Source organism: Mycteria americana, chromosome 12 (genome assembly GCF_035582795.1).
Source record: "Mycteria americana isolate JAX WOST 10 ecotype Jacksonville Zoo and Gardens chromosome 12, USCA_MyAme_1.0, whole genome shotgun sequence".
Classification (NCBI taxonomy): domain Eukaryota; kingdom Metazoa; phylum Chordata; class Aves; order Ciconiiformes; family Ciconiidae; genus Mycteria; species Mycteria americana.
This window is the reverse complement of record NC_134376.1, coordinates 18,967,004-18,995,000: the sequence shown is the minus strand read 5'-3', so window position 1 is coordinate 18,995,000 and position 27,997 is coordinate 18,967,004. Positions and strand designations below refer to the sequence as shown.

Genomic DNA, 27,997 nt, shown 5'->3' with positions numbered 1-27,997 from the left:
GCAATAATGAAGTTTTCCGCCTTTGCGTAGTGTTTGTGTTACCCAAGAGCTGCTTGACATTTTCTCAGTGATGTACTGGCCCTGATGGCATCCGTAAGACCTGCGTGGGCGGGGGGGGGGGGTCCAGCTTGCATTTGAGGGTGCGGCGGGGCAAGCAGCCAGGAGAGACACGGAAGCAGGAGGTGGGATCTCTGCAAGGGCAGCAGCCTTCTCCAGCCTGACCTGTTGCGTTTGTCTTCTTTAAAACAAGCAAAAAGTTCAATTCCCTTGATTTGCTCTGGATTCCCGTGAAGCGAGCGTGGGAGGAAAGTTTCTGCTCCTGGGTGGCTCGTTTGGAGGTGCGTCGGATCCTGCCGTGTGTGGTATGTGGGTGCGTGGGGCTGGGGAAGTCCCACCCTTTCCTATGGCAGATGGGTGGCATTTCTGCCAGGGCACATATGGACCGGAGGCCAGCTGGAGACATGGTGCTTTCTGATGAGCTTGAAGGTGTTTAAGCGGAAATCTGGCAGCAGCTGCCTTTGCAAAGTCCCCTTTGCTGTTCCTTCCCCGCTTGCTGCTCGGGAGGTGTCTGACGGGCTTTTCTGGGGTGTCTGATGGGCTTTTTGGGGCTGCAGGAGTGGACCTCTTCTGCTTTTTTTTCTGGGTCCCAGAGCAGGACGCTCAAGCACATATATCTCTTGCTGTTGCAGGAATCTGACTTCTGCGCGTGGAGTGGCAAAAAGAAGGTGGTTTTTTTGCTCTGAGAACACACCCGAGTTTTGGTTTGGGGATGGGAAGGTGTGTGCCAAGCCAGGAGGACGCTTCTGGAGGGCTCAAGGAGGTAGCTGCATAGGGCAGGCTAGGTAGATGGATGCTTGTTGCTTTGTCCGCAGACCTACGTGGTTTTTAGCTTGCTCTCACTGCAGCTCAGTTGCTCCCAGCTGTTGGTGCTCTGCTCGCAATGTGTATTTACCAGTCACTGGTCTGGGAGCGAAGGTTGGGCAGGCTGGATCGCCAGCCTCCCTTCTCCCCGGCACGCTGAACTCCCTGTTGAGGTTGGCGGGTGCCGGCTGGGTCCGAGGAGCTGATGCCATCCCAACTGGGACCGGAGAATGTGCTGTTGAGCATCTCCCGGGGCATTGCTGGTAGGTAACGTGTCCATCCTTGCCTCTGCCAGAGGCTCTTGGTGCTGCCAGGGTCTGGAGCACAGGCTCTCGCAGATGAACCCAGTAGCTGCCCGCTGGTGGAGGGTGCAGCAGGGCTGACGGGCGCTGCTGTGACCCAGGTTGGCCCCGTCGCCGCAGGAAGCGGGGTTTTGCTGCGCTCGGAGGCTGAGGAGCTGCTCGGCTGGAGGCTGCCCGGAGCCCGGCAGTGTGGGCAGGCGGCCCTGCTCGTGCCAGGGCTGCCCCTTCTCTGTGCCGTGCTGCTGCTTGCCGCGAGCGTGTCCCCGCTGGGACAGCAATGCTTCGTCAGGAAACGCTGCTGCAGACGGAGACAAAAACAACTTGGAGGGATGGCAGATGCTTCCTAAAAGAGGGGGAGGATGCGGGTGTATCGTCCCCAAGCACCGACTTTCCCTTCCGTTTCCCTGCCCTTTTCTCATCCTCGCCTTTCCAAGGAGAGTTTCTGCTGGGAAAGCACCGTTAACGTTGCAAAACCAACCCTTCACGTTGCGGGAGGCGGAGGCACAACTTGAAATCTTCACCAGTCCCAAAATAGTGGGCTGCAAGGAGTTTGGTGGCCTTCCTCAGGCCGGTGTTTGCAGTTCTGTAACCCAGTGCTCTCACTGCTTAAGGGAAGCTGTTCCCTGCCTGCTGCTGGGTGAAGGACCCCTGATGCTTGCAGGTTGGGTTTCTAAACAGCGGCCTCCCTCTCTTGCGGCTTGGGTCACACCGCTGACCAGGAAGCGGGTCACTCCAGAAGCCATGAGCTCTGGCTCTTACGGGTCAGTAATGGCCCTCGGGGAGGGAGCCCGACAGTTATTTTCCCCCACTGGCGGCCTAGCCAGTGTTGTGACATCGGGCTGGAAACAGAGGGCTGCCCTTGGGTCGCCGACGGGTGGGATGGGGATGCCGCCCAGGTCTGCGAGCGCCTGGCGTTCACGACTCTCTCCTCTCTTCCAGCGTCCTGCGGAGCGGCAGCGGCAGTGGTCCCCTTCTGATGGGAGGATGGTTGTTCTCAGGCAGTTTGGGCTGCTGCTCTGGAAGAACTACATCCTGCAGGTAGGCTGGCACCGCGCTCTCGGGGGGCTGCCTCTGTCCCCACTACGCGGGGGTACGTCGGAGCTTGCCTGCGGTCTTGATTCTCCAGCAAACCTTCGCCACGGGCCCAAGGCATTTCCTGGAGGAAAACAGATCTGTTTGTGCATGTGGCGTCATCCTGCTTTTGTGCCGGGGAGGGACGGGCGGGGCTGCGCGCTCAGTTGTCCCTGTCCCCTCGAGTGCGCGCTGTGCCGTTCCCCTCCTGCACGCCGGCCGTGAGTTCAGCTCCCCCTTCTCGCGGAACAGGATAACCCACGCACCCTCCTGTGCGACGGTGGGTTTCTTGAGCCATCTTGTGACACAGCCTCCTCTGGAGGTGGTGCTTGCTGCACGACGCCTGTAAACCCACCAGGGCTCAGATGTTTTTTCCTCCACTACTTTCTACAGTCCTCAGAAGCAGCTTTTGGGGGTCTTAATTAAATTAAGCTAAATTAAACTACCATTGTCCTGGCATCTGCTCCCAGCCCAACTTGCTGCCTGGCAGCTGGCTAACGATGAGGGATTTCGGGACCGCGGGGCCTCCTCGCCCTGCTGACCGGCCGTGTCTCGCCTGCTGCTGCAGCGCCTTTAAGCAGCGTACGGGCGCTCCCGGGCGGAAGCTGCGGCTGCGCTGGGACCCAGAGCCGGTCCTGGCAGAGGGCAGCGGAAGAGGAGGGAGCAGAGATCGCTGCAGCCTGGCTTCATGCTTTCAGTTACCCTTCTGTAGATCAGCACAATGTTGCTTTAGAAGTAAACAAAAGGAAGAGGGAAGGGTTGGCTGGGCTGCCTGTGCCTGGCCTTCCGGCAGGGCAGGGAGCAGGCAGCAGGGCTCGGATGTGACCGAAGGGACTGGCAGCAGGTCTGATTTGCAGTCAGGAGTGTGGTCCGTGGGTGTGCGTGATGGCCAGCCCTGTGAATGCCCCCTTTGACACACCAGACGTGTAGGACAATCCCCCATCCCCTCTGCAGGGGAATAGCATCTTCTTCTGGGCGTGCTCTGGGGCAGGGGCACATCTTGTTGTGTTTTCTGAGGCCACAAGCTGACTCAGATCTACCGTGCCAGAGTACGACCTGGAGTCTTTGCTCCCTTCCACCAAAAAAATGTGCTCCCGAGGAAGACACAGAGCTCCCAAGCCATCATCACCCCGGTGTGAAGATGAACGCTGGAACACGTGGCTTGCTCAAAGCTGGGGCAGCCCTGGCCAGGCGGAGGTAGTGATTACGGATCAGTATCCCCGTCAGCTCTAGAATATAGCAGCTTAAATGACTTCTGCAGCAGCAAAAGCCTGCGCTGGTAAATGCGTATTAGCCTGCAAGTTCAGGGAGCCAGGCAACCGTTCTGGAGACAGCCCAGGAGACTGAGAGGGGGTTAATACGATCGTAAATCAGCGGGAGGCAGCTGGTCTGCCAGAGCTGCATTAAAAAACCATCAGACATCTGCAACGTTCGCTTTTATGAGCTTGGCCTTCGGAAAGGCACCTTTTTACCTGCCTGCTCGGAGCCACTGCCTCCTGGCCACGCTGCCAGGGCTGGCTGCAGCCGGTGGCTTGTCCCTGGCTGTGGTCGGAGCGGGCAGCTCCTCCCAAGGGAAGCCTGGAGAGGGGTTTTTGGCTTTGGCAGTGGGTGCGGGGAGCGGCTGCGTGGCCGTACACCTGTATGGCCCCTCCTGAAAAACCGGCCGAGAACCAATTCATCCCAGCTGCTGCAGGGCAGACTGTCCCCCTTCCTGGGAGGTCTGGGCTGGTCTGTGCTCAGGGCTCTGTTTCTGCCCCACCGGAGACTGTGCCCACCTTAGCGTGCCCCACTTGCTGCTTCCCCCCCCCGCCCCCATTTGAAAAAGAACACCTTTTTCCACTCTGCAGAGGGAGGGGAGGTATAACTCCATGGTCAGCGCAGCTCGGTGCTTGGTGTTTGCAGAGCTGAAGGAGCTTTCGGGGCAGCCGGGGTGCTGCCTGCAGCACGTGGTCGGCGCAGGCAGGAGAGGAGCCCCGACGTGGGCTGAGCCGTAGCGTGCTCACCCCGTACGCGTGCCCGGCGTCTGCAGGCGTGTTTTTTACAGCACCACAGCCCGTCGCTGCGCCCCACTGTGATCCGGGCTGCGGCACCGCTGTGCCGGCGGCCGCGGGGCCAGGCAGGAGGCGGTTTAACAACGCTGAGCGTGCAGTGATCTCAGGGAGGGGCTGCGCCATCGGATAAAAAACAATTGCTGAGACAGCAACGTCGTGAGAATAAACCTTTTGGTGCTCCTCTTGTGCGTTGTGGTGTTCTTCTTTCCAGCCTGGTGGAGGGAAGGGTAGAAAACCCCCCTGGTCTTGTAAAGCCTGTCTTAGCCAGAGCCCTCAGAAGAGGTTAATGCCGCTGCTTCTGCGCTGGGCACGTGCCCCAAGCGAGCAGCCGTGAATCCCTGTGCCCGGAGCTGCTCCCTGCTGCCGGGGACGTCTCGTTAGCTGTCGCTGCAGTGACTGAGGTTTGGCGTGCTGTGCTGCGCTCGCATCTGGGCTGGGCTCGGGTGAAGGCAGCTCGGTTTGCAGAAGGAAATAAGGCGGCTGGGTCCAGATTTCACCTCTCCTACCCAGACCTACCTGGCTGCTGCCGCTGTGCTGGGCACAGGGCCGAGCCGTGCCCTCCTGCCTGTGGTGGGACGTGGTGTGTCCGGCCGAGCTCTGGGCGCTGCCCCGCTCTCCCATCCCTGCCCCAGGTGGGTGATGCAGCCTCGGTAAGAGCAGCCCGGTGCTCACCACTCCCCTCCCTGCAAGCAAGCCTGACCTCTGCAGTGATTTTACGAGCATAAATCCATCTGTCAGCAGCGTGTCCCGGCTTCTGCCGTAAAACAGATCGGGGGGGGTCATGCTGCAGGGACGTGGGCGTGCATGGCACTGGTCGGGACTGCTGCTCCCCCTGCCCCTCCGGTCAGAGATGACCCCAGTTCCCCTGGGACGGGCAGAATTTTAAATGCTAATTAACCTGGGTTGGATGCTAATTAGCCTGGGCCAGTGGCGGGTGTTAGTAGGTAGCGGGAATTTTGCAGGAGAGGTAGCCCTGGGGGCAACTGCTGGAGGGTCGTGCTCCGGCTTGGCTGCCTGAGTGCGTTCACCGGACTCGAGTTCATTGTCCAGTTGCTTGAACCTCAATTAAAAATAATAAATGAGCCACTGTGTTCAGTGTAGACAGGCCTTGGGGTGAAGGCTGAGCTCGTGGGTATATTCTCTGGGCTGCGTGAGGACACCGATGCCTGCAGCCAGAGGCTCTGCCAGGTCCCATCCCGGGCTGGAATGCAGAGCCCGTGTCCCGCTGCCTGCAGCCGCTAAGCTCTGGCAGAAAAATCTTCACTGACTGCATTAGCTTTGCTCTGCTTTTCCTCCCCCCTGCTTGCTCATCCCAGCCTTTCATTTAGTTACTGTATTTTTAGCTCCCAGCCCTGTAAGTGTCGGGCAAGGTTGCTCTGCTTGGGTGAAAGCTGTTCTCTTCGCTCGCCCGGCTGCAGCTGGTCCCACGGCACGGGCCCTCTTCGCAGGAGGCGCGTCGCTGCCGTTGCCCGCAGGAGTGGGGTAGGCAAGCCCCGAGTGCTGCCTGCTCCCGGGCAGAGCCCCGTTGCGCAGGGAAAGGGCAAACGACCAGCTCAGCTCATTCAAACCTGGCAGCGTGGCGGGGAAGGCTCTAAAGGAGGGTGGTTTGAGACGGAGCGGTGCTTAGGGGAGACCTTGGCTGGAAGGTCCTGAAGGATGCGGAAGCAGTGCAGGCTCATTCCTGGGCTCCGGAAAAACCCGGGTTGTGGAACCTTGGGAAATGCAAGAGCACTTCTGCTACGTGGCGTTTGCGTGCCCTGAACCTCGTCACTGGATTTGATCTACCTTCAGTGTTTACGTATTTTTTTTTTTAATCTTTCTCTTTCCTGCAGAAACGGCAGATCTTGGTGACGGTCATCGAAATCTGCCTGCCTCTGCTCTTCGCCGCCATCCTGATAGCGCTGCGGCACCGGGTGCACTCCATCAGCCACCCCAACGCCACCGTCTACCCCCCCGAGTCCGTGGATGACCTGCCGGGCTTCTTCTACCGCCGGCACCCCAGCAACCCCTGGGAGCTGGCTTACGTCCCCTCCAACAGCAGCGCCGTCAGGAGCATTGCCGAGGCGGTGGAGAGAGCTTTACCCATCAGCATCAGAGGTGAGCAGGGGCCGGGGACTGCAGCTTCCACCCCAGAAATTGGTACAAAATTTTACTCTGATAAATCCTGATGCTCTATTCCAGGGATGCATCAATTTTATCAGAACTTCAAGGCAATGGTTTTATTTTTGTTTCGCTAAAACTACAGGATTTTGTTCTGATTTTTGGTCGCATTTTGTTGCAGTTTCCATCTAGAGAAATATTGCCCTACAATAGTTAAAGAACGTGACTGTCACTTCCCTGAGACAAAGTATTTTTGGAAATCTTGTTGCACAGTAAATTTTAGCGCTTTGTGTTCCAAACTGAAGACAGTCTTAGGATTTTCTCTGAAAGGAGAGCTGACTCCTGCTCAAGGAGGAGGAATCGTCTGGGTGCCCCGTGATGGGTCCACCAGCATCCCTTATAAATCCCCCGTGTCTGCCAGCAGCGGTGTTTCCCAGCTCTGGCTGGAGCGCATCCCTCGTCTTCGGTCTTGGACCAAAATGATGGTTTCGGTGATGGCTGAGCATCAGCCGCATTGCGTTGCTGTGCTCTGTGCCCGCATCCCCGTCTTTCCCCCCTCCGCAGCTCAGGGCTTTGCCTCGGAGAGGGACTTTGAGGAGTACGTCAAGTCGGACAACCGCTCGGGCAGCGTGCTGGCCGCCGTCGTGTTCAAGCACCGCTTCCGTCAGAGCGCAGCCCCGCTGCCCCTCCAGGTGAGCGGAGCCGAGGGGGGATGAGGACGCGGGGGGACGGCGTCCTCCCGCCCGCTGCGATCCAGACGCGGCTCCTGCCCGTCCCACCTGCGACGCCCTTTGTGTGCTCCTTCCAGGTCGACTATGAGCTGCGCTTCAAGTACAGCCCGCGGAACGCCCCGCGGAGCGAGCAGACGGGTCTGAACCCCAACCTGGACCGGGACTGGCACACCAGCTACCTCTTCCCGCTCTTCCAGCTGCCCGGGCCCCGGGAGGCCAAGTTTGCCGATGGGGGGACGCCGGGTGAGGGCCGCCTCTCCTCTGCTGTGGGCTATTTCACGGCCAAAGAGATGGGTGTCATTTTCTGTATGGCCGCTCGGCTCGTTACAGAGATTCACTGAGGCTCTGAGCTTTTAAATAGTTTAATTTTTAAAAATTAATTAAGTTAACTTTAAAAATTAATTTGATTTTATGTAAAGATTTTAAATATTTATTTATTATATTTATTATTTATAATATTTATTTAAATTTTATCCTGTGACTTACTGGGCACTGCTGGCCTCTGGGTACCTCTGCTGAGCGGGGTTGGATAAGAATAAATTTTACTTATTTGAATTTTTTTAAATTTACATTTATTTTTTTTCCTTTTATATTTTTAATGGCAAATTTATTTCAGGGTCCAAACTGCTCAGTGTTTGTCGTGCTGCTTAAATACTTTAAAAGTAAATAGAGCAATTCTGTGGTTTGAGCATAGGTTTTTAAGGAAAGCCAATCTGACTGAGTAGGAGGCAGCGGGGACGTTGCTGGAGCTGGCGCTGCCTCAGGACTTGGTTTTTTGTGAGTTTCCTCTGCGGCTGCAAAGGGATATTTCCCTCGGTTGGGTTTCTCCTTCCATCGTTCAATAGCGATGTCAAGGAAAAGACTGAGAGGCCGAGAAAGCGGGCGAACGGGTTTTGCTCACGCAGTGTAAATCAGCCCGAGCCCAAGGGGACGATGCCTGCTGGTTCAAATGTTCTGCAGGACGGGGTGACCAGGAGCCCGGATCAATTCCCTCGCTACAGTGTTTGTTTAGTAAATTGGTTAATATAAAACATTGTTCATGATCTCATATTCTGACTTTTTCCTTCTCTGTCTGGGTCATTTTAAGCAACTAACTTTCAAAATGCTCGTTCGGAGCTTTGTAAGCAGAGTTTGAGTTTCCGTTCAAGTAACATGTGGCAGAAATCCCACACAAAAAGAAACTAGTTGAAAATTAAAAATCTTTCCCTGTTTTCTAATGCACAGAAATTTAAGCCAAATGTGTGAGTAACGGGATATATTCTTCCTCACCAAAACCTGCGTAGTATTCCGTATTCTCTTGCTTTACAAAAAAAAAGGGACCAAATACAAGCTCAGCATCATTGGTGATCGTTAATGACGATGGAGAATCTCCCCCCTTACAAAAACAAAGCCGTGCCTGCAGAAAGTTGACTGCGGTTTAAATTGAGTTTTCCTGCCAGCTGCTTTTAAATGATGATTATGAGAGATGTAAATTGCTGTGATTTCAGTCCTTCCTGAGCCCCTCTCTGTCTGCAGGAGTGTGTCGATAGTGATGTTTATTTTGCTTTTCCTACGAGCTCTTTTTTTGTTTCCTGTTCTTCTACCCAAGCAATCCCTCCCGCAAAGGCTGTTCCTCTCTTTCCGCCAACGCCTCCCTCCAAAACCCGGACCCGTCTCTATTCCCCCGTGTCGTTTTTGCCATGCAGGCTATATCCGAGAAGGTTTCCTGGCGGTGCAGCACGCGGTGGACAGAGCCATCATGCAGTACCACGCCAACGCCAGCTCCACCAGCCTGCTGGAGAACATCACGGTGGTGGTGCAGCGCTTCCCCTACCCGGCGTACGTCAACGACCTCTTCCTCCTCGCCATCCAGAACCAATTGCCCCTGCTGCTCATGCTCAGCTTCACCTACACCTCCCTCAACATCGTCCGCGCCGTCGTGCACGAGAAGGAGAAGAAGCTGAAGGTAACGTGAGCGGTGGGACATCCGGGTGCTCCCCACCCTCTGCAGCGTTTCCCAACAGATGCTGCCTTTAAATTAGGAACAAAATCCCCGTCGGGTTTGGAGCCAGCAAGCAGGAGGTGGGGATGGCAGCAGATTAGCAAGCCCCAGGGAGGAATGTCGCTAATCCTGCCGCCGGGACACGGCTTGGCTCTCCTTGCTGTGCGGCCAAGGCTGCTGGACCGAAGGGCTCGTGTTTCTCTTGGGCTGGAAGGTGGCTTGGAGAGAGGGCGACACTTGTGGATTCAAGAGTTTTGGAGATTCCAAAGTTCAGCTGTGGGAAGCAAGATTGTTGTCTTTTGGATGTAGAAACCCGTGTGTCTGAGTTGTGTTGTGGGGGCGGTTGGAGCTCAGCTGCTGCGGTGGTTGCGACAGCAGGGCTGAGTGTGCAAGGCTGGGCTTCCCCTGGGCGTGGGGTTGTCCTGCCCTCTGCCCTGCTGCCGGGTGACTGTGGTGGCCCTGCTGGTCTCAGCTGCTGTGGTTTTGGGCTCAGCTCAGCTCTCTGGGGAGATGTTCTCCTGTGGCGGTGGCAGCCCCTGTCCAGGGAGGTGGGGGACACCATGCGATGCTGAAGGCTGCACTGGACCGCTTCAGTGGGACCCGGGGCTGTCACCTTCCTCGCCAGTGCTGCAAGGCAAAGCCACCACCGTGCTGACCAGGGCCTCCACCTTGCCCCTGGCCATGCCCAGGAGGTGTGGGTGCAGCCCTGGGTGACGGTGTGACCTCCCTCCAGGAGTACATGCACATGATGGGCCTCAGCAACTGGTTGCACTGGAGCGCCTGGTTCCTCATGTTCTTCCTCTTCCTCCTGGTGTCCGTGTTTTTCGTCACCGTGCTCTTCTGTGTCAAGGTGAGTGTCTTTCCCCAGGCCACCGTTCTGCAGGCCAGAAGCTCTGTGCTGGCAGGGCACAGGGATGACAAGGCTCCTCTGCTGTGGGCTGGACCGTCCTGGTATCTCAGGACTCCTCCACGTGTGTAGCGGAGGCTGGAGTTGGCCTTTTCCAGAGCTGGGTGGGCAGAGCTGCCCCCCACAGCTGCCTTTCACGGCAGCGGTGGCCTCCCCGGGAGGGGGCTGAGGGGTGGGAGCCCCACGGGCACCGGGGAGACCCAGGCAGTCCCATGCAGAGCAGGACCACCCCACTCCTACAGCCCTGTCTGCCTTTGGAGGGACTTGAGCTCTCCTCTCTGCTTGTACCAACACCATGAGAAGCAGGAGGTGGCTGCCTGGATGCTGAACAAGGTGTCCCCTGCCTCTTAGACCCTGCATCACACAAGGGCAACCCATATTTCTTCCCTCTGGAGTGGTCTAGGAGGGCCTGGGCGTTCTCACCCGTCTCTCAGTTTGTCTTTAACCCATGGAGAACATCAGGTCTCGGCTGCCCACATGTGCCTGCAGCCATGGCCGGCTTCACCAGCCCTGAGCATAACCAGATTTTCTCGGTAGGTGAGCAAACAGGGAGCAGTGCTCACCAACAGCGACCCCACGCTGGTCTTCACCTTCCTTGCCATCTTCTCCATCTCCTCCATCTCCTTCAACTTCATGGTGAGCACCTTCTTCTCCAGAGGTGAGTCCCTCCCTGGCTGCCTCCTTGCGTTGCTGGTCCGCGGGGCTTGGGGCATGTTATGGGCCTCGTGCTGTAAAGTCTTTGGTTAGTTTTGGTTGGAAGGCAGCTCTGGAGGTCATCGGTCCATCCTGCTCAAAGCAGGGCCAGCTCCAGAGTTACATGAGGTTGCACAGGGCTCTGTGTTGGACAACTTACTTCAACGTGCAGAGCAGGGGCCTTTCTTCCATTTTGTGGTGGCGTTTTCCCCATGGTGCACGGGAAGGGGTGTGTGTACTGTCGCTTCCCAAACCAGACAAGTCCATGCATTAGGGCATCATCTGGCTGTCTTGGCCCCAGGACACTCTGCTCTGGGATGGGCAGGGTGCTTCTGCAGCTGCGCACCGCAGGGTCGGGGTCCGGCGCTGCTCCTGCCTTGCCATGGGACTTGGGCAAGTCCTCATCCTGCCCCCCTGTACCCACCATTTCCGCAAAAGGCTTGAATCTCCATGGATGGAAAGCTGGTGAGAAATACTCGGTGGCGTCACCATATTATTGATGTTTTCCCTCCTGCTTTTCTCTGTGCTGGCAGCAAACGTCGCGGCTGCCGCTGGCGGCTTCCTCTACTTTTTCTCCTACATCCCTTACTTCTTCATCTCGCCCCGCTACGACCTGATGTCCCACAGCCAGAAGCTGGCGTCCTGCCTCATCTCCAACGTGGCCATGGCCATGGGGGCACAGCTCATAGGCATGTTCGAAGGAAAAGGTGAGCAAGTGCCTCCCGTCCCTTGGGAGAGGAGCCAGCCTTTTTTTGTGGTGGGTTGGGACTGGCTTGCATGTGGTGTGAAGGGTGGAAAGAAGTCAGGGAGAAGCACGTTCCTGCTCCTAACGAGAGCAGAAAGGCTGATTGCTGATTGCTCCTGCAGGTCTTATCAGCACCAGGGCTCTGCCCTTCCAAACCCATGCCCCTGGCAGTCTGGGTTGTGCAAAATGCCATCATCGCTTTAATTACCAAGAGAATTCTGTTCTAAGGGATGGGGATCCATTGCGTTTCCTCCTTCCCAATATGTATCTTTAATTTCTACGTTAATAAGAATCTGCTGTTGGTTCCAGCAGCGGCCACGCTATTGCAAAGTGGTGGCACTAAAAAGGCGGCTGCGGTGACGGAGGGGCAGTGGCTGGAGAAGAGTTTGCTTCTTCCCAGGGCGGTTGCAGAGCATGTGATGGAAGAAGCGTGATGGGGTGGGGAGCCTCGAGATGTCAGTGTGCTTTCTGCTGGGTCTTTTCCCTCCCTCTATAGAAGGGATTGTAGAGCCGTGCACGTGCTCCTCCTTACCGAGCAGTGAATTAGGACAGGGGTGCTATCTGGCGGTCTCGGAGAGCGCTTTGTCCTTCTGGGCATGCAGAGGTAGGCAGTGCCCCACGTGCGTTGCAGGGACTGGCATTCAGTGGAGGGACCTCATGAAGCCCGTCAGCGTGGACGACAACTTTACCTTAGCCCAAGTGCTGGGGATGCTGCTCCTGGACTCGGTGCTCTACGGCATGGTGGCCTGGTACGTGGAGGCCGTCTTTCCAGGGGAGTACGGCGTGCCTCAGCCGTGGTACTTCTTCTTGACGGTGAGCACTGCTTACGCACCCCTTCCGGTGGGCTGGACGGGCATCGCTCGGGGGTGGTCCCCGCTTCTGTGCTGTGCAGTGGGCTAGACTAACGTACAACAACATCTGGCCTCCAAAATCAAGGGCTCTGCAGCATGTCCTCAGTAAAGGCTGATGCAGCTGTATTTTTTCACTGAATACGAAGGTCTTCTTGGCTTTAAATCTTTGTCCCAACACTTCTCGGCGTGCAGGGCGTTGTTAAGCGTCTCCATGCCTGAGCGAAGGCATTGGAGAGAAGCCCCAGGTGAGAGCAACCAGATCCAGTCATTTGAAACTCCCCGAGCGCTGCCATCCGGGTGGGCCTGGGTGGTCTGCGTCCCGCTGCCAGCCTCCACGTGCCAGTACCAGGGGATGGGTGGTGACTGAGCCCCGTCAGCTGAGCTGCCCTCCCTCTGCCAAGTCAAATGCTTGGCATCATCTTCAGCGGCTGTAGCTGCGGTGGTTACTGCAGCTCAGCTGGCTGCTGAGGATTTGTTAAGCTACAGCGACACAGTCAATTTTGATCCTGTGGTCGTATCCCTTGTTATTGGATCGGGAGGTTTTTCCTCCTCCCCTCTAAATTCCTTATTCCAGCATGGTTTCACTCCAGCATCCCACTCCCTCTTGCAGCTAGACCAGGGTAGCGGAGATACAACTGTCTGCCAAAAGCCACAGCGGGATGCTGATGTGGGGTCCAGGAATTGTTGAATTGCTATTTCCACAGGGATTTAAGGTCCCGAACGCTTATTTTCATTCCTGGAGAGCCCGGTCAAAAAAAAAGGCTGTAATTGCAGCAGCTGGACCCCAGGGTTTTTGTATTTAGCGTGTGTCAAGGTTTTTGGAGGGGGTGAACCTCCATTGTGTGGGCTCTTCTGGGCAGGGTGCTTCTGCCTGAGCAATTTTGCTTCTCATTGAAGTACCAACCTTTTCCATGGGAATGAAGACGGGGAAAAAGCTGCCTGTGTAATCACGGGCAACCCTGCTGTAAGGGAGAACCAGGGGAAGGCAGCAGGGCAGGAGGAGCAGTTTCATCCCGTCTGACCTGCCTGCTGGTTGGCAATTCCCAGGCCAAGGAGAGTGGTCTTGCAGATCCATGGGAGGCATCTGCGTGGGAAGAGGAGGGTGGATGACGCTGGGGAGAAGAGATGGTCTCTGCCTGTGCCTGAGTTTCTCTCTCTTTGCCTTCTCCCGTCAGCCCTCATACTGGTGCGGGCGTCCCAGGACTGTCGTGGGAAAAGAGAAGGAGGAGGAGGAGGACCCCGAGAAAGCCCTGAAGAGCCAGTACATTGAGGAGGAACCCGCCGACCTCGTGTCGGGAATCAAAATAAAGCACCTTTCCAAGGTACCGACTGCCCAGCACAGCACAAACACATCATGATGTTGTTCTTGTAAAAACTGCTGCCTGCAGGCAGCTTCCTTATCATTTTGCTGCCCTCCTTGCCCAGGGCTGTGTGACTTGGCTGCTGTAAGGCAGGTAAGGCTCTTCCCCAGAGCCGGCTGCATTTTGTTGCGGGCTGAAGTGCTAGGTACTTGCAGGTGCAGTGACATCTGTATTTAACCTGAATTAAACCTGTTGTCTAATGCCAACATGCTGTGACACCACGGACTTTGACTGCCGGGTAGAAGGGAGGGGGCAGATGCGAGAGCACTTGCCTCGAGCGCAGCATCAACTCGTTAACGTGATCTCCGCAGGTCTTCAAAGTGGGAAACAAGATGAAAGAGGCAGTCAAGGACTTAACGGTGAACATGTATGAAGGGCAGATCACCGTCCTGTTGGGACACAACGGTGCTGGGAAGACCACCACTCTGTCCATGCTCACAGGTAGGAGCCGCATCCTGCCGTGGGGCTGGCACGTGGCAGGGAAGGGCTGATGGCTTGACTGGCAAAGAGGAGCTGAACGCCATCTCTGAGGTTGGGGAGGGGTTTTTGCTCTTCCCTGGAGCACCTTTGGTTCACGGAGCTGTTGGCCAGGGACGCCGGGGCATGTCGCTGCCTGGGGAGATGAAGGGAGTGGGGGTCCCTGCCCAGCTCTCCACAAGAGTGGGATAAGCTGGCGGGGGAAATGACAGCCAGTCTTTGTGTTGGAGAGCCCTGAGAAGGGAAAGGACCCGCTGTAAGATGGGTGTCTGTAGGCTTTGTCACGATAAAGCAGAAAGGGCAGGGGCCAAGAACTGGTCTTCATCGTTCCTGAGCTGCTGAGCTCCGGGCAGCCCATTTTGGCATGGTGGACGTGGTGACCTTTGATGGTCCTTTCCTCCCGGTTCTGTGTCACTCTGCTGCTCCTGCCAGTCCAGGGTGCTCACGGGACCTTCCCTGGAGGTCTGCCCTGGCCTCGCCTGGACCTCTGCCAGGCTGAGAGCCAGGCTTGCCTGCCCGCTGCACTCCTTGCCTGCCTGCTCTGGCAGCTCTGCCAGGTCCACCTCCCGCCTATGGGTGCCATGCAGCCCACCCTGTGGGTGGGAGGAGAAAGCTGCCGTGCCCCAGCTTGAGCAAGAGACTGGCTTGCTCTGACTTTTGGCAGAAAGCTGGTGTGGGGGGATGCTCGGCAGGACCCCTGCCTTTCTGCCGGCTCTTTGCTGCCCGGGGTTATCCTCAGCCCTGAGCCGAGACCACTGCGTCCCGCTCCTCCCAGGTCTGCACTCTCCAACGGGCGGGCAGGCGTACATCAACGGCTACGAGATCTCCCAGGACATGGTCCTGATCCGCCGCAGCCTGGGCCTGTGTCCCCAGCACGACGTCCTCTTTGACAACATGACAGTGGAAGAGCACCTTCACTTCTACGCAGGGGTGAGCACGGCGCCTGGGGGGAGCTCCGCTGGGCCCCTGGGAGCCAGCCCTGGGGGAGGCACCCTGCAGCCACCCTGTGGCTTCCTGAGGCTGGGAAAGCACGGTGAGATCCATCAAGCGGGTCCAGAGGAGGGCCACAAAAATGGTCAGAGCGTGGAACACCTCTGCTGTGAGGACAGGCTGAGAGAGTTGGGGTTGCTCAGCCTGGAGAAGAGAAGGCTCCGGGGAGACCTTATTGTGGCCTTTCAGTACTGAAAGGGGGCCTATAAGAAAGGTGGGGAGGGACTTTTTAGCAGGGCCTGTAGCGATAGGACAAGGGGCAATGGTGTTAAACTACAAGAGGGGAGATTTAGACTGAATAGAAGGAAGAAATTTTTTATGCTGAGGGTGGTGAGACACTGGCCCAGGTTGCCCAGAGAGGTGGTAGATGCCCCATCCCTGGAAACATCCAAGGTCAGGTTGGACGGGGCTCTGAGCAACCTGATCCAGTTGAAGATGTCCCTGCTCGTGGCAGGGGGGTTGGACTAGATGACCTGTAAAGGTCCCCTCCAACCCAAACCATTCTATGATTCTATGATAAGCAGAACAGCCCTTGCCTTCTCTTTCTGCCTCACCTGCAGGCAGGAGCTCCCTGCTTGGCTGACGGAGGCGTGGAGGGTCGTGGGCAGCATGGCTCTGTGGAAACCCCCGTGCCAGCTGTGCCAACTCCTTCAGGGTTGGGCAGAAGTCCACCTCTGTGCTTCCTCACTTTCCTGCCTGGGTGTGAGGGAGAGAGTGTGGTGGGGTTTAGCAGCCGGTGGCGGACGTGGTGGGAAGGGTCTTTGCCAGATTCGCTTACCCCTGCAGGCAGGCTTAACCCTCCCTTCCCCCTGTCTGGCAGCTGAAGGGGTACCCACCCTCCAAGTGCCCCGAGGAGATCAACCACATCCTGAGGATCCTCAACCTGGAGGACAAGCGCCGCTCTCTGACCAAGGCGCTCTCCGGCGGCATGAAGCGCAAGCTCTCCATTGGCATCGCCCTCATTGGGGACTCCAAGGCAAGCATCTTCGGTGGGGCTCACCTCGAACCTTTCTCCCTGGGGCCAGCGTAGGTCCTTCTAGTGCCTCTGAGGTTGTTCCTCACCCATGGTAAGCCAGTGGGAGACGCAGGGACGGCGAGGAGGGGGCAGGAGCACCCCCACAAAGGGGGACAACTCTGCCGACAACGCCCTGAGGCTGCAGTGCAGCTCTGCTGCCTGGTAGCTGCTCCCCCAGGCAAGATCGTCGCATGCATGTTGCGAGGTCAAGGCTCCTTCTGGGCTCTCAGGTTGCCCCCTCCTGTGCTGCTGTGCCTCTCCCAGCCCTCTTTGACCAGCACCCATCTCCTGTGTGCAGGTGGTGATGCTGGATGAGCCGACATCAGGGATGGACCCAGCCTCTCGCAGGGCCACGTGGGACCTCCTGCAGCAGCAGAGGAGCAACCGCACCATCCTGCTGACCACCCACTTCATGGATGAGGCTGACCTGCTGGGGGACCGCATAGCTATCATGGCCAAGGGCGAGCTGCAGTGCTGCGGCTCCTCACTCTTCCTCAAGCGTAAATATGGTAAGGGAGGAGCAGGCAGGCCGTGCTCGATGTCTTCTTGCCAGGGAGGAGCAGGAGGGGGATATAGAGCCGGGAGGGGACCCATTGCTCCTTGTCTGATGGCTGCTTGCTCCCCATTGTGCTGTTCTGCCTCTTCTGAGGCCCATCCCCCGCGCTTGCTCCTGCATCGTGTCCATAGCCCAGGCAGAGCCACCAGTGCTCTGCGGTGCCTCAGCGTCCCTCTCTGCTCCAGCACCCCGGCGCCAGGCTGGGCTGCGATTTACCCTCCTCTCCCTTCTCTTGTGGCTCTGCCCAGGGGCAGGATATCACATGGTGATGGTGAAGGAGCCCTACTGTAACCTGGGAGAGATCTCCCGCCTCATCTGTCAGTACGTGCCCAATGCCACCATGGAGAGCAATGCTGGGGCGGAGCTGTCCTTCATCCTGCCCAAGGAGAGCACGCACAGGTAATGGCATCGTCCCCTGCTTGCCCTCCCTGGGTGGGTCCCCTTGTCTGCGCACACTGGGGCACACACTGTCATCACGGGCTTGCTGGAAAGGGGAGCTGCTCTCTGCGTCAGCACTGGTCTTGGAAAATGGGGTTCGGTTCCTCCTTTCGCTGCCGTCCTCCCCTGTGTCTGCTGGCGCATTGCTCTCGTGCCCCCATGCCACCGTGTCACTGCCCGTGCAGCAACTGCATGGGACAGCACTGGTTGCTGATAGCTGGTGATGGCTGCGGTGCGGAGGGTGGCACAAGTGAGGCAGGCTGGTTTGGCTCCGAAATCAAATACAGGGATAGCTGAGGCTGCCTGTGGCAAGAAAGAGCAGAAGATGGAGCCCAAAAGCTGCTCTTGGGGCGGGTGGGGTGCTTAGTGCTGCAGGCAGCCCCGGAGCTGGCTGCAGGACTCAAACCAGCTGCAGGACGCATGCCCAGAGGGCCTTAACCTCTGGGTGCCCCCTCTCATGAGCGTCAGCATCTAACGCCTCGCTTCTCCGTCCAGGTTTGAGGCCCTGTTCACGGAGCTGGAGCAGAAGCGGGAGGAGCTGGGCATCGCCAGCTACGGTGCCTCGGTCACCACCATGGAGGAAGTCTTCCTGAGGTAGGCAGGAGGGAGGCTGGCCCTGGTGGGGTGTCATCTGGTGATGACCAGTCTCCACGTGCTTCGGCAGCGGCGGTGTCCTACGCAGCTCTCTGGGGCACATGTTGGGTTTTGTCTCTTGGGTTTGGCTTCCCCAGCTCAGAGCAGCTTGATCCTGTCTGGGTCTGTATGTCATCACCCGCTTTCCCTCCTGGTGCAGGGTTGGGAAGCTTGTGGACTCCAGCATGGATATCCAGGCCATCCAGCTGCCTGCTCTCCAGTACCAGCACGAGAGACGCTCCAACGACTGGGCCATGGATGACTCCAGCAGCCTGAGCGGCATGACAGATATGACGGACGACAGCGGGGCGCTCATTACGGAGGACTGCTCCAGTATCAAGCTCAACACCGGGGTGAGTGCTGGGGGTGTTGGTGCAGTGGGAATGGGGAGAGGGCATGTAAAGAGGGTTTTTGGAGTGGGGCTACCAGGTGGAGCCTCCGCCACGGCTGGTCTCGTTGCGTGTGGTTTGGAAGATCAAATTGGAAGATCAAAATGGAATCACCATCTTTAGGGCAAATTATTTTTAGGGTTTTGGGGTTGGTCACCGCCATCCTCTTCACGTTAATCATGTTAATCTACAGAGATGCTCTTGAAGGTGTCCCAGGTGATCTAAAAGTGGTTTTCACCTGCCGTTGCTACATCTTCCTTCCCTCGCTAGGCTTGTGTTTCAGATCCCTGGCAGCCCTTCATGGCCTCTGCGCCTGTGATAAATTTCCCCGTGCTTCTCAAGGGCGTGTCTCAAACGCAGAAGGGGAGAAAGTTGTTTATGGCTTTAAAAAGCAAAGGTGCTTGCAGGGGCTGGGCTGGGAGCTCCCAAGCGTCTCAGCCCAGTCGCTTTGGCAGGCAGCCGTGCTGCAGTAATCCTATTTGTGAACCTCAAATGCTGAGAGGTGGAGGAAGGTAAAGGTCATGCCTGAAGCTGCTTTTAACACCTGAGATCCCAAAGTGCCCGCATCCCGTTGGGAAGCCGTGGAGTTTGACGGGCTGACCTGCTGTGCTGGAGTCAAGCAGCTGGCAGGGCTCACATTGACCTGACTTCTCCCCTCCCAGTTCTACCTGTGCTGCCAGCAGTTCTATGCCATGTTCATGAAGCGAGCCATGTACAGCTGGCGCAACTGGAAGATGGTGGCAGCGCAGTTCCTCGTGCCTCTGATCTTCACTGCCTTTGCCCTCATCGTGGCCAAGACCTTCCCGGGACCCAGGGACTCCTCCCTGCTGAGGCTGACACTGGAGCCCTACGGCCAGACCATCGTGCCTTTCTGCATCTCGGCCACCTCGAGTCTGTCGCAGAGGTTGGCGGAGCAGTACGTGGAGCTGCTGGACGCCCAGCGTCAGTCACCGCTGGAGGTGCTGGGTGAGGGTTCACGGAGCACCTGCGGAGCAGGCGATGCCCGGCGGGGTGTGCAGGAGCCACGGGCTTCTCTTGCCAGGGCCCTTGGTGTGGGTGGCTCAGGTCCCAGCTGCGGCGTATCTGATGTATCCCCTTGTATCCTCTCCTGCACAGGAGAGCCCTGCAGTTGGCAGGACCCCTCCTCACCTGAGCAGAGCTGTGTTCTCCATAACCCTGCGTTTGTGGCCATCATCGGGGCTGGGTGGGCCACCAGGGCTGGGGCTGCTTGGGGTCTTTTCCAGTTGGCCCCAGTTAGCTGTCATGTGATGGAGCCTGCTCTTAACAGCCGTGGTGTTTAGCAGGTGGCCTGGAGGAGTACCTCATCTCAAGAGCCTCCGAGGAAGGGGGAGCCTTCAACGAGCACTACATCGCAGCTGCCTCCTTCGAAGGAGCCGGGAACCGCACGGTGGTCACCGCGCTCTTCAACAACCAGGCGTACCACTCCCCTGCCACAGCCCTTATGCTGGCCGACAACGCTGTCTTCAGGGTACTGGCGGGCCCCAACGCCTCCATCACAGTCACCAACTACCCTCAGCCCCGCAACATCACTGAGAAGGCCAAAGACCAGCTCATGGAGTACGTCTGATGGCACGGCGCTTGCTTTCCTGCTAGGGCTCATGACTTCCATGGGTGCAGATTGGCTTTGTTGTACTGGCATCAGTGGAGGAGCCAGGCTGGAGCTTCTCAGACCCAAATGTAGCTGTGATTGTACTCAGGAGGTCAGGAGAGCAAAGCTGTGTAGATGACTTACCTGCCTGAGCCTGGCAGCCACGTCACCCCATGCACATATCTCAGTGCATATCCCCTGTAGATACTGGTTGGGGTTGGTTTTCCCCAGGTGCTCAGAGCAGAGGGGGCTGTATGGCCGTACACTTCACAAAACCCTGCATCCAGGGTCTCTGAACCTCACCTGTACCAGAGGGGACACGTGTGGGACCTCGCAAAGGCAGGGCGGAGGTCTGTGGCGTGCTAGGTGGGCTGTGCGTGGGAGATGCTCATCTTACTGAGGTGCGTTTTTGTCGTGGGGTGTTTCTCCTGCATGCTGGCTTGCTGGGTGAGCGTAGCCTCCGCCAGAAGCACAGTGTGGGTGTGCTGTCCCCGCGCAGCCTCAGCGTTGGTTTGTTGAGCTGTCTCTGTCCTAACCTGCCCCGCTGCTCTCCCTGCAGAGGCCAGACCGGGTTCGCCATTGCCATCAATTTGCTGTACGGCATGGCCTCGCTCGCCAGCACCTTCGCTCTGCTGCTGGTCAGCGAGCGGGCCATCAAAGCCAAGCATGTCCAGTTTGTCAGCGGCGTCTACGTGGTCAACTTCTGGCTTTCTGCCCTGCTCTGGGACATCATCAACTTCCTCATCCCTTGCGCTCTGATGCTGGTGAGTCACCCCTGACACCCTGATACCCTCCTGTCCTCCCCTTGGGTGGGAGCTCTGGGTGCTGCTCCTCGCGGAGAGCTGGGACGTGTGGGTGCAGGGAAAAGGATGACGCCACTGGCATTGTCTCAGTTAACAGAAAGGACCAGCAAGAAAGCTGTCCCTTGGTCCTGCTGGGAGCTGGGCCATGGCCAGCCAGCGGGGTCACTTGACTGTAGCCTCTGGCACCTGAACACTTGGGTGTGGGCACTAGAAAATCTCAAATACATGGGAGCATGGAGAGGAATTCCCCAGATCTGCCCTTCTGCATCTCAGTCTGCAGAAAGAGGGCTTCCCTTGGGGACCAGCATGGGCTGCTGGTGGGAACCATCTGTGAGGTGCTATCCGGGTCAGTGCGGTGCTGCCGTTACCTTGCTGCCTGGGCCGTTGAGACAGGGAGACATCGCTTGCAAGTCAAGACAAACGTGCATTTTCCTTGCATTGCTGTGCTCCAGGTGATATTCCAAGCCTTTGATGTGCAAGCCTTCACCCAAGACAGCCACCTCGTTGATGTGATGCTGATCTTCCTCCTTTATGGCTGGGCCATCATCCCCCTCATGTACCTCCTCAGCTTCTTCTTCTCGGTGGCAGCCACGGCCTACACCCGTCTCACCATCTTCAACATCCTCTCGGGCACGGCCACCTTCCTTGCGGTCACCATCATGAGCATCCCAGGTGGGTCGCTGCCCTCCATGCCTGCCCAGCACTGCACCCTGCCGTCACCAAGAAGATCCAGCCCCCAAGGGGACGCTTTCACCCCAGGGCTGTCCCCACACTAGCAAAAAAACCCTATGGCAGTCCATTCTCACCCATTAAACGTGGCAAAATTTGTTGGTTTTCCTTCTGAACTTGGAAGTATCAGGGTCTTTCTCTAAAACCAGCTAACTCCAATCTGTTGATCCTCCTGTGCTCCTCTTTCAGAGCTTGGCTTGGTGGACCTCTCCAAAACCCTGGATAAAGTCTTTCTTGTCTTACCCAATTACTGCTTGGGCCAATGCATCAGTGACTTCTACCAGAACTATGAGTTCATTCAGTTTTGTACCTCCTCCGTTGAAGCCATCTTCATCTGCAAGGCGTTCAGTGAGTCTCTGTGTTGGTCCTCACCTGGCCGTCCCTTTGTAGCCGCACTGGGGGGTCTCTGTGGGCTGGGCAGTATCATGGGGCCTCTAACCCAACCTGGGCAGTAGCTCCAGGTACCATTTTAAAGCAAAAACTGGGCAGTGTTTGACACTCATACATGATCCAATTAAGGAATCTTTTCCTTCCTAATGATTTGGAGCAAAATGTGGGCCAGGGAAAGTTTCATAGACAAGTAAAGAAATGTCCCAAGAGTGTCTTGATCTCCTCTGCGTGCCTCCACTGGGCATCTTCTGCCAGATCCCCTCCAGACCTGAATCCTCTTGTGGGAAGCATTGGAAAGAGCTGTGGGCAGGAAGCCAGTGTGGGCTGGGATGGAGATGAGCCTGGCAAAGCTTTGGGCTCACAGCTTTCTCTGGAGCTTATCTGCCCCTCCCCAGAGTGCAGATTGTTCCAAGTCTTGATTTTGTTCCATCCCTGCTCAGATATCAGTTATCAGATGAACTACTTTTCCTGGGAGACACCTGGGATCGGAAGATACTTGACCTCCTTGACCATCCAGGGTTTCTCCTTCCTCTTCGTCCTTTTCCTCATTGAGACAAACCTTCTCTGGAGACTGAGAACTTTGGTCTGTGGCATCTGCAGGCGGCGGAAATGGGTGAGCTGAAGCGCATGCGAGGAAGAAGTAAGGTGCCCTCCAAACCAAGCCCGGGAGTCCCTGCAAGCTGGAGACAGGCCCTCTTCACCTAAATCATCTTCCCAGGGAGCATCCCTGGAGCAGGTTGCTTGGAGGGACTGATCCTGTTGAGTGTATGGGTTGGCAAAGGGAGTGAGGCATACCCAGAGGTGGCTGATCGAAGGGATGGATCCTGCCCGGGTTGGGAGCACTGGAGGAACCCGTTTGTCCCACAGCAGCCAGGTGGCAAAGAGTGTTTTTTCTCTCCCGTGTTTAGGTGGCACTGCTGAACAGGGTGTCTGTGCTGCCAGAGGACCGGGATGTGGCAGATGAGAGGAAGAAGGTTTTGGAGTCGCCACCAGAACTGTTGTCATCTCTCAGCAGCCCTCTGGTCATCAAGGAGCTCACCAAGGTGAGGAAAGAGTGGCCCTTCCTGAGCATCCTGCTGCAAGCTGAGCCGTGGTCTCACGGGGCTGCTAAAGCCACCGCTTGCCTTGCTGTGCCATCAGGCGGTGACTGGCATGGCTGGTGTGTTGGTCTCCACCAGGTCTACGACAGCCGGGAGTCCCTGCTGGCGGTGGACAGGATCTCCTTAGCGGTCAGCAAAGGGGAATGCTTTGGCCTTCTTGGCTTCAATGGAGCGGGCAAAACCACCACCTTCAAGATGCTGACTGGTGACGAGAGCATCACGTCAGGGGACGCCTTTGTGGATGGCCACAGCATTCTGGCCAACATTAAGAAGGTACCGAGGGCTGCAGGGGCGGAGGGTGGCACTACAAACAGTCCTGCCTCTGCCTGGGCTGGGCCACCTTGCAAGTGCCTCTGAGGAGGACACGGCTGCAGTTGCCAGGGGTGGAGGTAATATCCCAGGGACGCTGCGTCCTTGTCCAGCCCAGCTCTCCGTTGTCTGGCCACGTGGAAGCAGTCCCCTCTCTGCTGGGATGACAGATGTGAAACAAATGGAAGCCAAACCTTGCGAGGGTGGCAAACCCTTCATCAAAGGGTTTAGCTCCGTAGTTGGGAATGTGAAAAATGTGAGTTAGTGATCACAGTCGGATGACGGTCTCTCTAAAACAAGCGGGTCAAACCTTTCCAGACCCCTGCGAGAGGCCTCCTTGCTGGGAATTGCTCGCTCCCTTTGGAAAAGCAAGAGATGAGCAGGGGTCAGGCTTTCAGTTCAGTCCCTGGGTACCTCTGCCACTGTCAACCCCAGGCAACATCAGGCAAGGAGAACATGGGGAGGGTCTGCCCTGAAAGCACGGCCCTGCTTGCTTCCTCCCCTGGGATTCTGCCTTCTGTTGGGCTCTTGTCCCCACAGGAGACCAGGATATGGGGAAGGTACAGACCCTCCAGTGCTTTCCTTCTCCTGAGAGCCTGGGCCACCTGAAATGGCCCCTCACAATGAGGAACCAGCTTGGGAAATGCAGCGAGAGACCATGCAGTTGCTGTCCCGAGGCGCGCTGCGTGTGTCCATCCCTGCCAGACCAGCTGCTCCAGCGACGGGGGAATTTCCCTCTTGTTTCACCTGCGGTTTCGGAGCTGCAGCTCAGGCCCCATCGCTTTGAGCAAAAACCTTGCAGAGGTGCAGCAAAGCCCTGTGGGTGCCAAGACACCTTCTGGCTTGGACACCTTGCAGAGACCTGCCTGTGAGCTAATCCCCATTGGGTTCCTCTTGCCCCAAGGTCCAGCAGCGGATCGGCTACTGCCCGCAGTTCGATGCCCTCCTGGACCACATGACAGGCCGTGAGACCCTGAGCATGTACGCCCGGCTGCGGGGCATCCCCGAGCGGTACATCGGGAGCTGCGTGGAGAACATGCTGAGAGGGCTGCTCCTGGAGCCCCACGCTGACAAGCTCGTGAGGACCTACAGGTGAGAGGAGACGTGGAGACACCCCATGCCCTCTGCTCCTCGTCTTATGGGGCTCTCCCTGTGCTCATATCGGGTCTCTGTCCCCATTCCCGTCTCCTTCTGCAGCGGTGGTAACAAGCGGAAGCTGAGCGCTGGCATTGCCCTCATCGGTGGTCCCCCCGTGATCTTCCTGGACGAGCCTTCCACCGGCATGGACCCCGTGGCCCGACGTTTGCTCTGGGACGCAGTGACGCGGACGCGGGAGTGTGGCAAATCCATCATCTTCACCTCCCACAGGTGACACTTGTCTGGGCAGGGCTTGGCCCAAGAGATCAGGGAGCGGCCAGGAGCGTGGTGGGGTCCAGGTGATGGGACCCACCTCCAGAGCCTGGTGGGTGGGCACTCCCGCAGGCAGCAGCAGCTGGCTTTACCCAAATCTCCTTCCTCCGAAAGCCCGGAGAGGAGAGAATCCACCTCCAGCCCCTTCCCAGAAGCTTCTGCTGTTCTGTCTCGGTGCTCCTGCCCTGCTGAACAAGTCCTTTTCTGTCCTGCAGCATGGAGGAGTGTGAGGCCCTGTGCACGCGGCTGGCCATCATGGTGAACGGGCAGTTCAAATGCCTGGGCAGCCCCCAGCACCTGAAAAGCAAGTTCGGCAGCGGCTACACCTTGCTGGCCAAAACGCGGAGTGAGGAGGAGGGTGAGCTGCAGGCCTTCAAGGCTTTTGTGGAGAAGACTTTCCCAGGTACCGTGAGCTGCTGGAGCGGTTGCCCTCCAGGGGAGGGCAGGATGCTGCTCGTGAGCTTCAGCGAGTTTCCTAACTCGGAGCCTCTCCTTGCTTGTCTCTCCCAGGCAGTGTCCTGAAACACGAGCACCAGGGCATGGTACATTATCACTTGACCAACAAGAACCTCAGCTGGGCACAGGTAAGGGGGTGCTGGAGCACATCCCACCCCTTTGCAGGAGGAGGCTGGAGGGGCAGCCCTATTCCTGGCCCTTCGCACGCTCTTGATGCTTTGCTTTCACGCTCAGCTCATCTTCCTTTTCTTCCAGAGCCACTCTCTATCCAAAATCCAGGTGATTTATAAAAAACAAGCTAATTAAAAGTGGTTTCCTCCCTGACCCTTTCCCACCTCCTGGCCCACGCGTGGTCAGCGTGCGAGCACCCGGGACACACCGTGCGTGCTGAGCCGGGACCGCTCCATCCCACCCCCCCCGAGCTGGCTGCCCCTGACCGCAGCCCTCCCGAGGGAAAGCAGGGTCTCCCTGGGGAGCAAGAGCTGGTTTTGCCTTTGTTTGTACATCTCAAAATATTTCACGAAGGCTCCGGAGGATGCTGGAAGGGGTGTGTTTAGTAGTTGCATCCTTCCCGCCCCGCATCTCCCTGCTGGGAGCGTGGCACTGGTGGACACAGCGTGACCCAGCAGCACCGCTCTGCTCCCTCCTGCTGCCCCGCTCTGCTCCCTCCTGCTGCCCCTGGGCCCAAGGAAGCGCCTTGCACCCGGCTGCTGGTGCTGCCGCACCCGGGCTCTCCCACCCGGGGCTACGGGCACTGCCGTTACCGAGCCACAGACCTTGTCGGATCCCAGCCCAAGGATATATGTAAAAAAACAGAGAGAGAGAGAGAGAATATAACTGTCTGTATATAGTATACATAGATAGTTATATATATCTGTATACTATATACTCTATATGCTCTGTATGCTCTATATAGAGTATATAGTATAGTGTATACAGTATATAGTATAGAGTATATCTACTATATAGAGAGTACATAGTATACAGATGATGTAAAAACTGTGTATAGTATATCTGTATACTGTACAGATAGTTATGTACAGTATATATAGTATACTATATAGTTTTTTATGTGAGAGATATATATATTTTATATATATAATGTATTGAGCAGAAACCTTGGGCTGGGATCCCAGCCCAGGGATACATATAAAAACCCATACCTATATATATGTATGTATGTATCATATATATATATGTAAAATACATATACACACCCCATATATTTTTAAACGGGGTCAGGTACTCTGCTAAATAATCCATCTCCTGGCTTCCCACCGCCCTCCTGCCGGGGCAGGTTTCACTTCCCGCAGCTCTCCCTGGAGGAGAAAGCTTCCTCTGCTTTCTCAGTCGCAACCGCAGTTCTCCCGCAGCCGAGGTACCCTGCAATAACTGCCGTGCCGACCCTTGCAGGTCTTCGGGGCCTTGGAGAAAGCCAAAGAGAAGTATCGCCTGGAAGACTACTCGGTGAGCCAGATATCCCTGGAGCAAGTCTTCATGAGCTTCACTCGCTTCCAGCACTACACAGAGGACAGAGGGAAATGAGCAGAAGCCCCCACTGGTGCCCTTCGTCATGGACTGCCCTGCTGCCTATACATAGTATATATAGAGACAGTAATTTATATATCGGCGTGTCTTAAATAATGTATAAACGTAAGAAACTTTTCACCGGGGAGGGGGGAGAGGATGGCGTCGTACCTTCTGCCGTTGGGAACACAAGTGGTGCGTGTGCATCGTGTGCCGCCGCAGCGCCGGCGCGGGTCTCCGTGTGAGTGTGTGTGCGCATGTGACACTTGCACTCTCCAGCCTTCATTCCCATCTATACAGCAAAAAAAGAAAGCCCAAAAAGCAGGGGGAAGCCGAGATGGGTGTTGGGGATTGGGCTGGCAGAGGAGGAGCGGGATGCTGTCCCCAAGCGGCACCGCGCTCCCCCCCCCGTGCCCCTCTTCCCTGCCCAGCGCTCGCACCCATCAGGACGCTGCTTCGTGGTCTTCGCCCGCATGTTGACGTGTATCGTTAGGTGGTTCGCTCGTGGTTTAACAGGAGGCTGTCAAATAGCTTAGATCCAAACTGTTCGCTGGGTTAATTAGGATGCACTGTGGTTGCCCTTAGAAGCACTTTGTGTCTAGCTGGAGGGGACAAGGCAAGCCTCCCGTCTGTCCCCTGCGTGGCACGGGGGAAGCTCTGTCTCTTTAACCTCTTAGAAGACGCTGTCCCCTCCTCCCTGCTTGCCCATGGGTGGAGGCAAGCCTGTCCCGAGGAGCTGGCACCAGCCCGAGCCGTGCGGTGCTGGGTGGTGGTGCTGGGCAGGAGGGAGGATGTGTTAATGGAGAAGTGCCCGGAGCTTGGGCCCTTGGTACAGCACGCGATGGGTACGGCTGCAGAGCCAGAGCTCGGGCTGAAGGCAGCGATGGGTGAGAGGCGTCGCAGGGTGCCTGGGGACGCTGCCGGGCCCGCTATCGCGTCCATGAAAAGGTTTAACCAGCAGCACTGCCCTGCAGCGTGCTATGCAGCCACAGGACCGGTTTTGAAGGCCAGCGATGCTCTCGCTGTGCCCGTGTCCTACTGTGCTCTTCCCTTACACCCCACACAGCTCCGACCAGAGCACGCCCGTCCCACATCCCCCTCCTCGTCCCCATCCCCTCCGCACCACGCTGGGCTTCTCCGGCAGCAAGGCAGGGAGCAAAGGCACTGTCCTGCCCTTGCCCAGCCATGGGGGATGCTGCTGGGCACGGTGCATTAGGCACCAGCACTGCCCAGCCCTGCCTGCACTGAGATGGAGGCAGCAACTGGGATTTCTCTTTTGGCATTTCCCAGTGGTTGGGTTGCTTTTTTTTGTTTGTTTGTTTTAAATCCGTGTTGATTCTTGTCTGTCCTTAACTAGTTCCTGTGTCACCTGGGGGCAGTCCCCTTCGGGCCGGCTGCTCCATGATCAATGCAGAGCTATTTGCACTATAGTAATACACACAATTGCACATATAAAATGAATTAATATTTATGGCGAGGGGTGCGGATTCCCTTCTAGTGATTGCATTGTCA

At 57.0% G+C, this 27,997-nt stretch overlaps 1 protein-coding gene across 3 annotated transcripts in view; it reads left to right on the top strand.

Annotated features, from left to right (window-relative positions):
- Window positions 1-26,580, top strand: part of ABCA3 (ATP binding cassette subfamily A member 3) — a 29,725-nt gene extending 3,145 nt beyond the window's left edge. The window contains exons 1-31 of one of the 3 annotated variants that reach the window (XM_075515602.1): window positions 1,907-1,924; window positions 2,103-2,201; window positions 6,118-6,382; window positions 6,950-7,077; window positions 7,194-7,359; window positions 8,802-9,061; window positions 9,831-9,947; window positions 10,542-10,662; window positions 11,231-11,404; window positions 12,074-12,255; window positions 13,469-13,615; window positions 13,966-14,095; window positions 14,907-15,061; window positions 15,942-16,097; window positions 16,435-16,645; window positions 16,941-17,091; window positions 17,626-17,724; window positions 17,924-18,116; window positions 18,815-19,118; window positions 19,454-19,730; window positions 20,321-20,525; window positions 21,017-21,236; window positions 21,483-21,641; window positions 22,124-22,296; window positions 22,592-22,726; window positions 22,862-23,056; window positions 23,997-24,184; window positions 24,290-24,460; window positions 24,718-24,905; window positions 25,013-25,086; window positions 26,372-26,580. In XM_075515602.1, the coding sequence (XP_075371717.1) occupies window positions 2,148-2,201; window positions 6,118-6,382; window positions 6,950-7,077; window positions 7,194-7,359; window positions 8,802-9,061; window positions 9,831-9,947; window positions 10,542-10,662; window positions 11,231-11,404; window positions 12,074-12,255; window positions 13,469-13,615; window positions 13,966-14,095; window positions 14,907-15,061; window positions 15,942-16,097; window positions 16,435-16,645; window positions 16,941-17,091; window positions 17,626-17,724; window positions 17,924-18,116; window positions 18,815-19,118; window positions 19,454-19,730; window positions 20,321-20,525; window positions 21,017-21,236; window positions 21,483-21,641; window positions 22,124-22,296; window positions 22,592-22,726; window positions 22,862-23,056; window positions 23,997-24,184; window positions 24,290-24,460; window positions 24,718-24,905; window positions 25,013-25,086; window positions 26,372-26,503 (5,130 nt within the window). In that variant the 5' untranslated portion in view covers window positions 1,907-1,924; window positions 2,103-2,147 and the 3' untranslated portion in view covers window positions 26,504-26,580. Of the gene's footprint in view, window positions 1-1,906; window positions 1,925-2,102; window positions 2,202-6,117; window positions 6,383-6,949; window positions 7,078-7,193; window positions 7,360-8,801; window positions 9,062-9,830; window positions 9,948-10,541; window positions 10,663-11,230; window positions 11,405-12,073; window positions 12,256-13,468; window positions 13,616-13,965; window positions 14,096-14,906; window positions 15,062-15,941; window positions 16,098-16,434; window positions 16,646-16,940; window positions 17,092-17,625; window positions 17,725-17,923; window positions 18,117-18,814; window positions 19,119-19,453; window positions 19,731-20,320; window positions 20,526-21,016; window positions 21,237-21,482; window positions 21,642-22,123; window positions 22,297-22,591; window positions 22,727-22,861; window positions 23,057-23,996; window positions 24,185-24,289; window positions 24,461-24,717; window positions 24,906-25,012; window positions 25,087-26,371 lie in introns of those variants that run through there. The other 2 variants (XM_075515604.1, XM_075515601.1) reach the window with 2 other exon arrangements.
- Window positions 26,581-27,997: the final 1,417 nt, after the last annotated feature.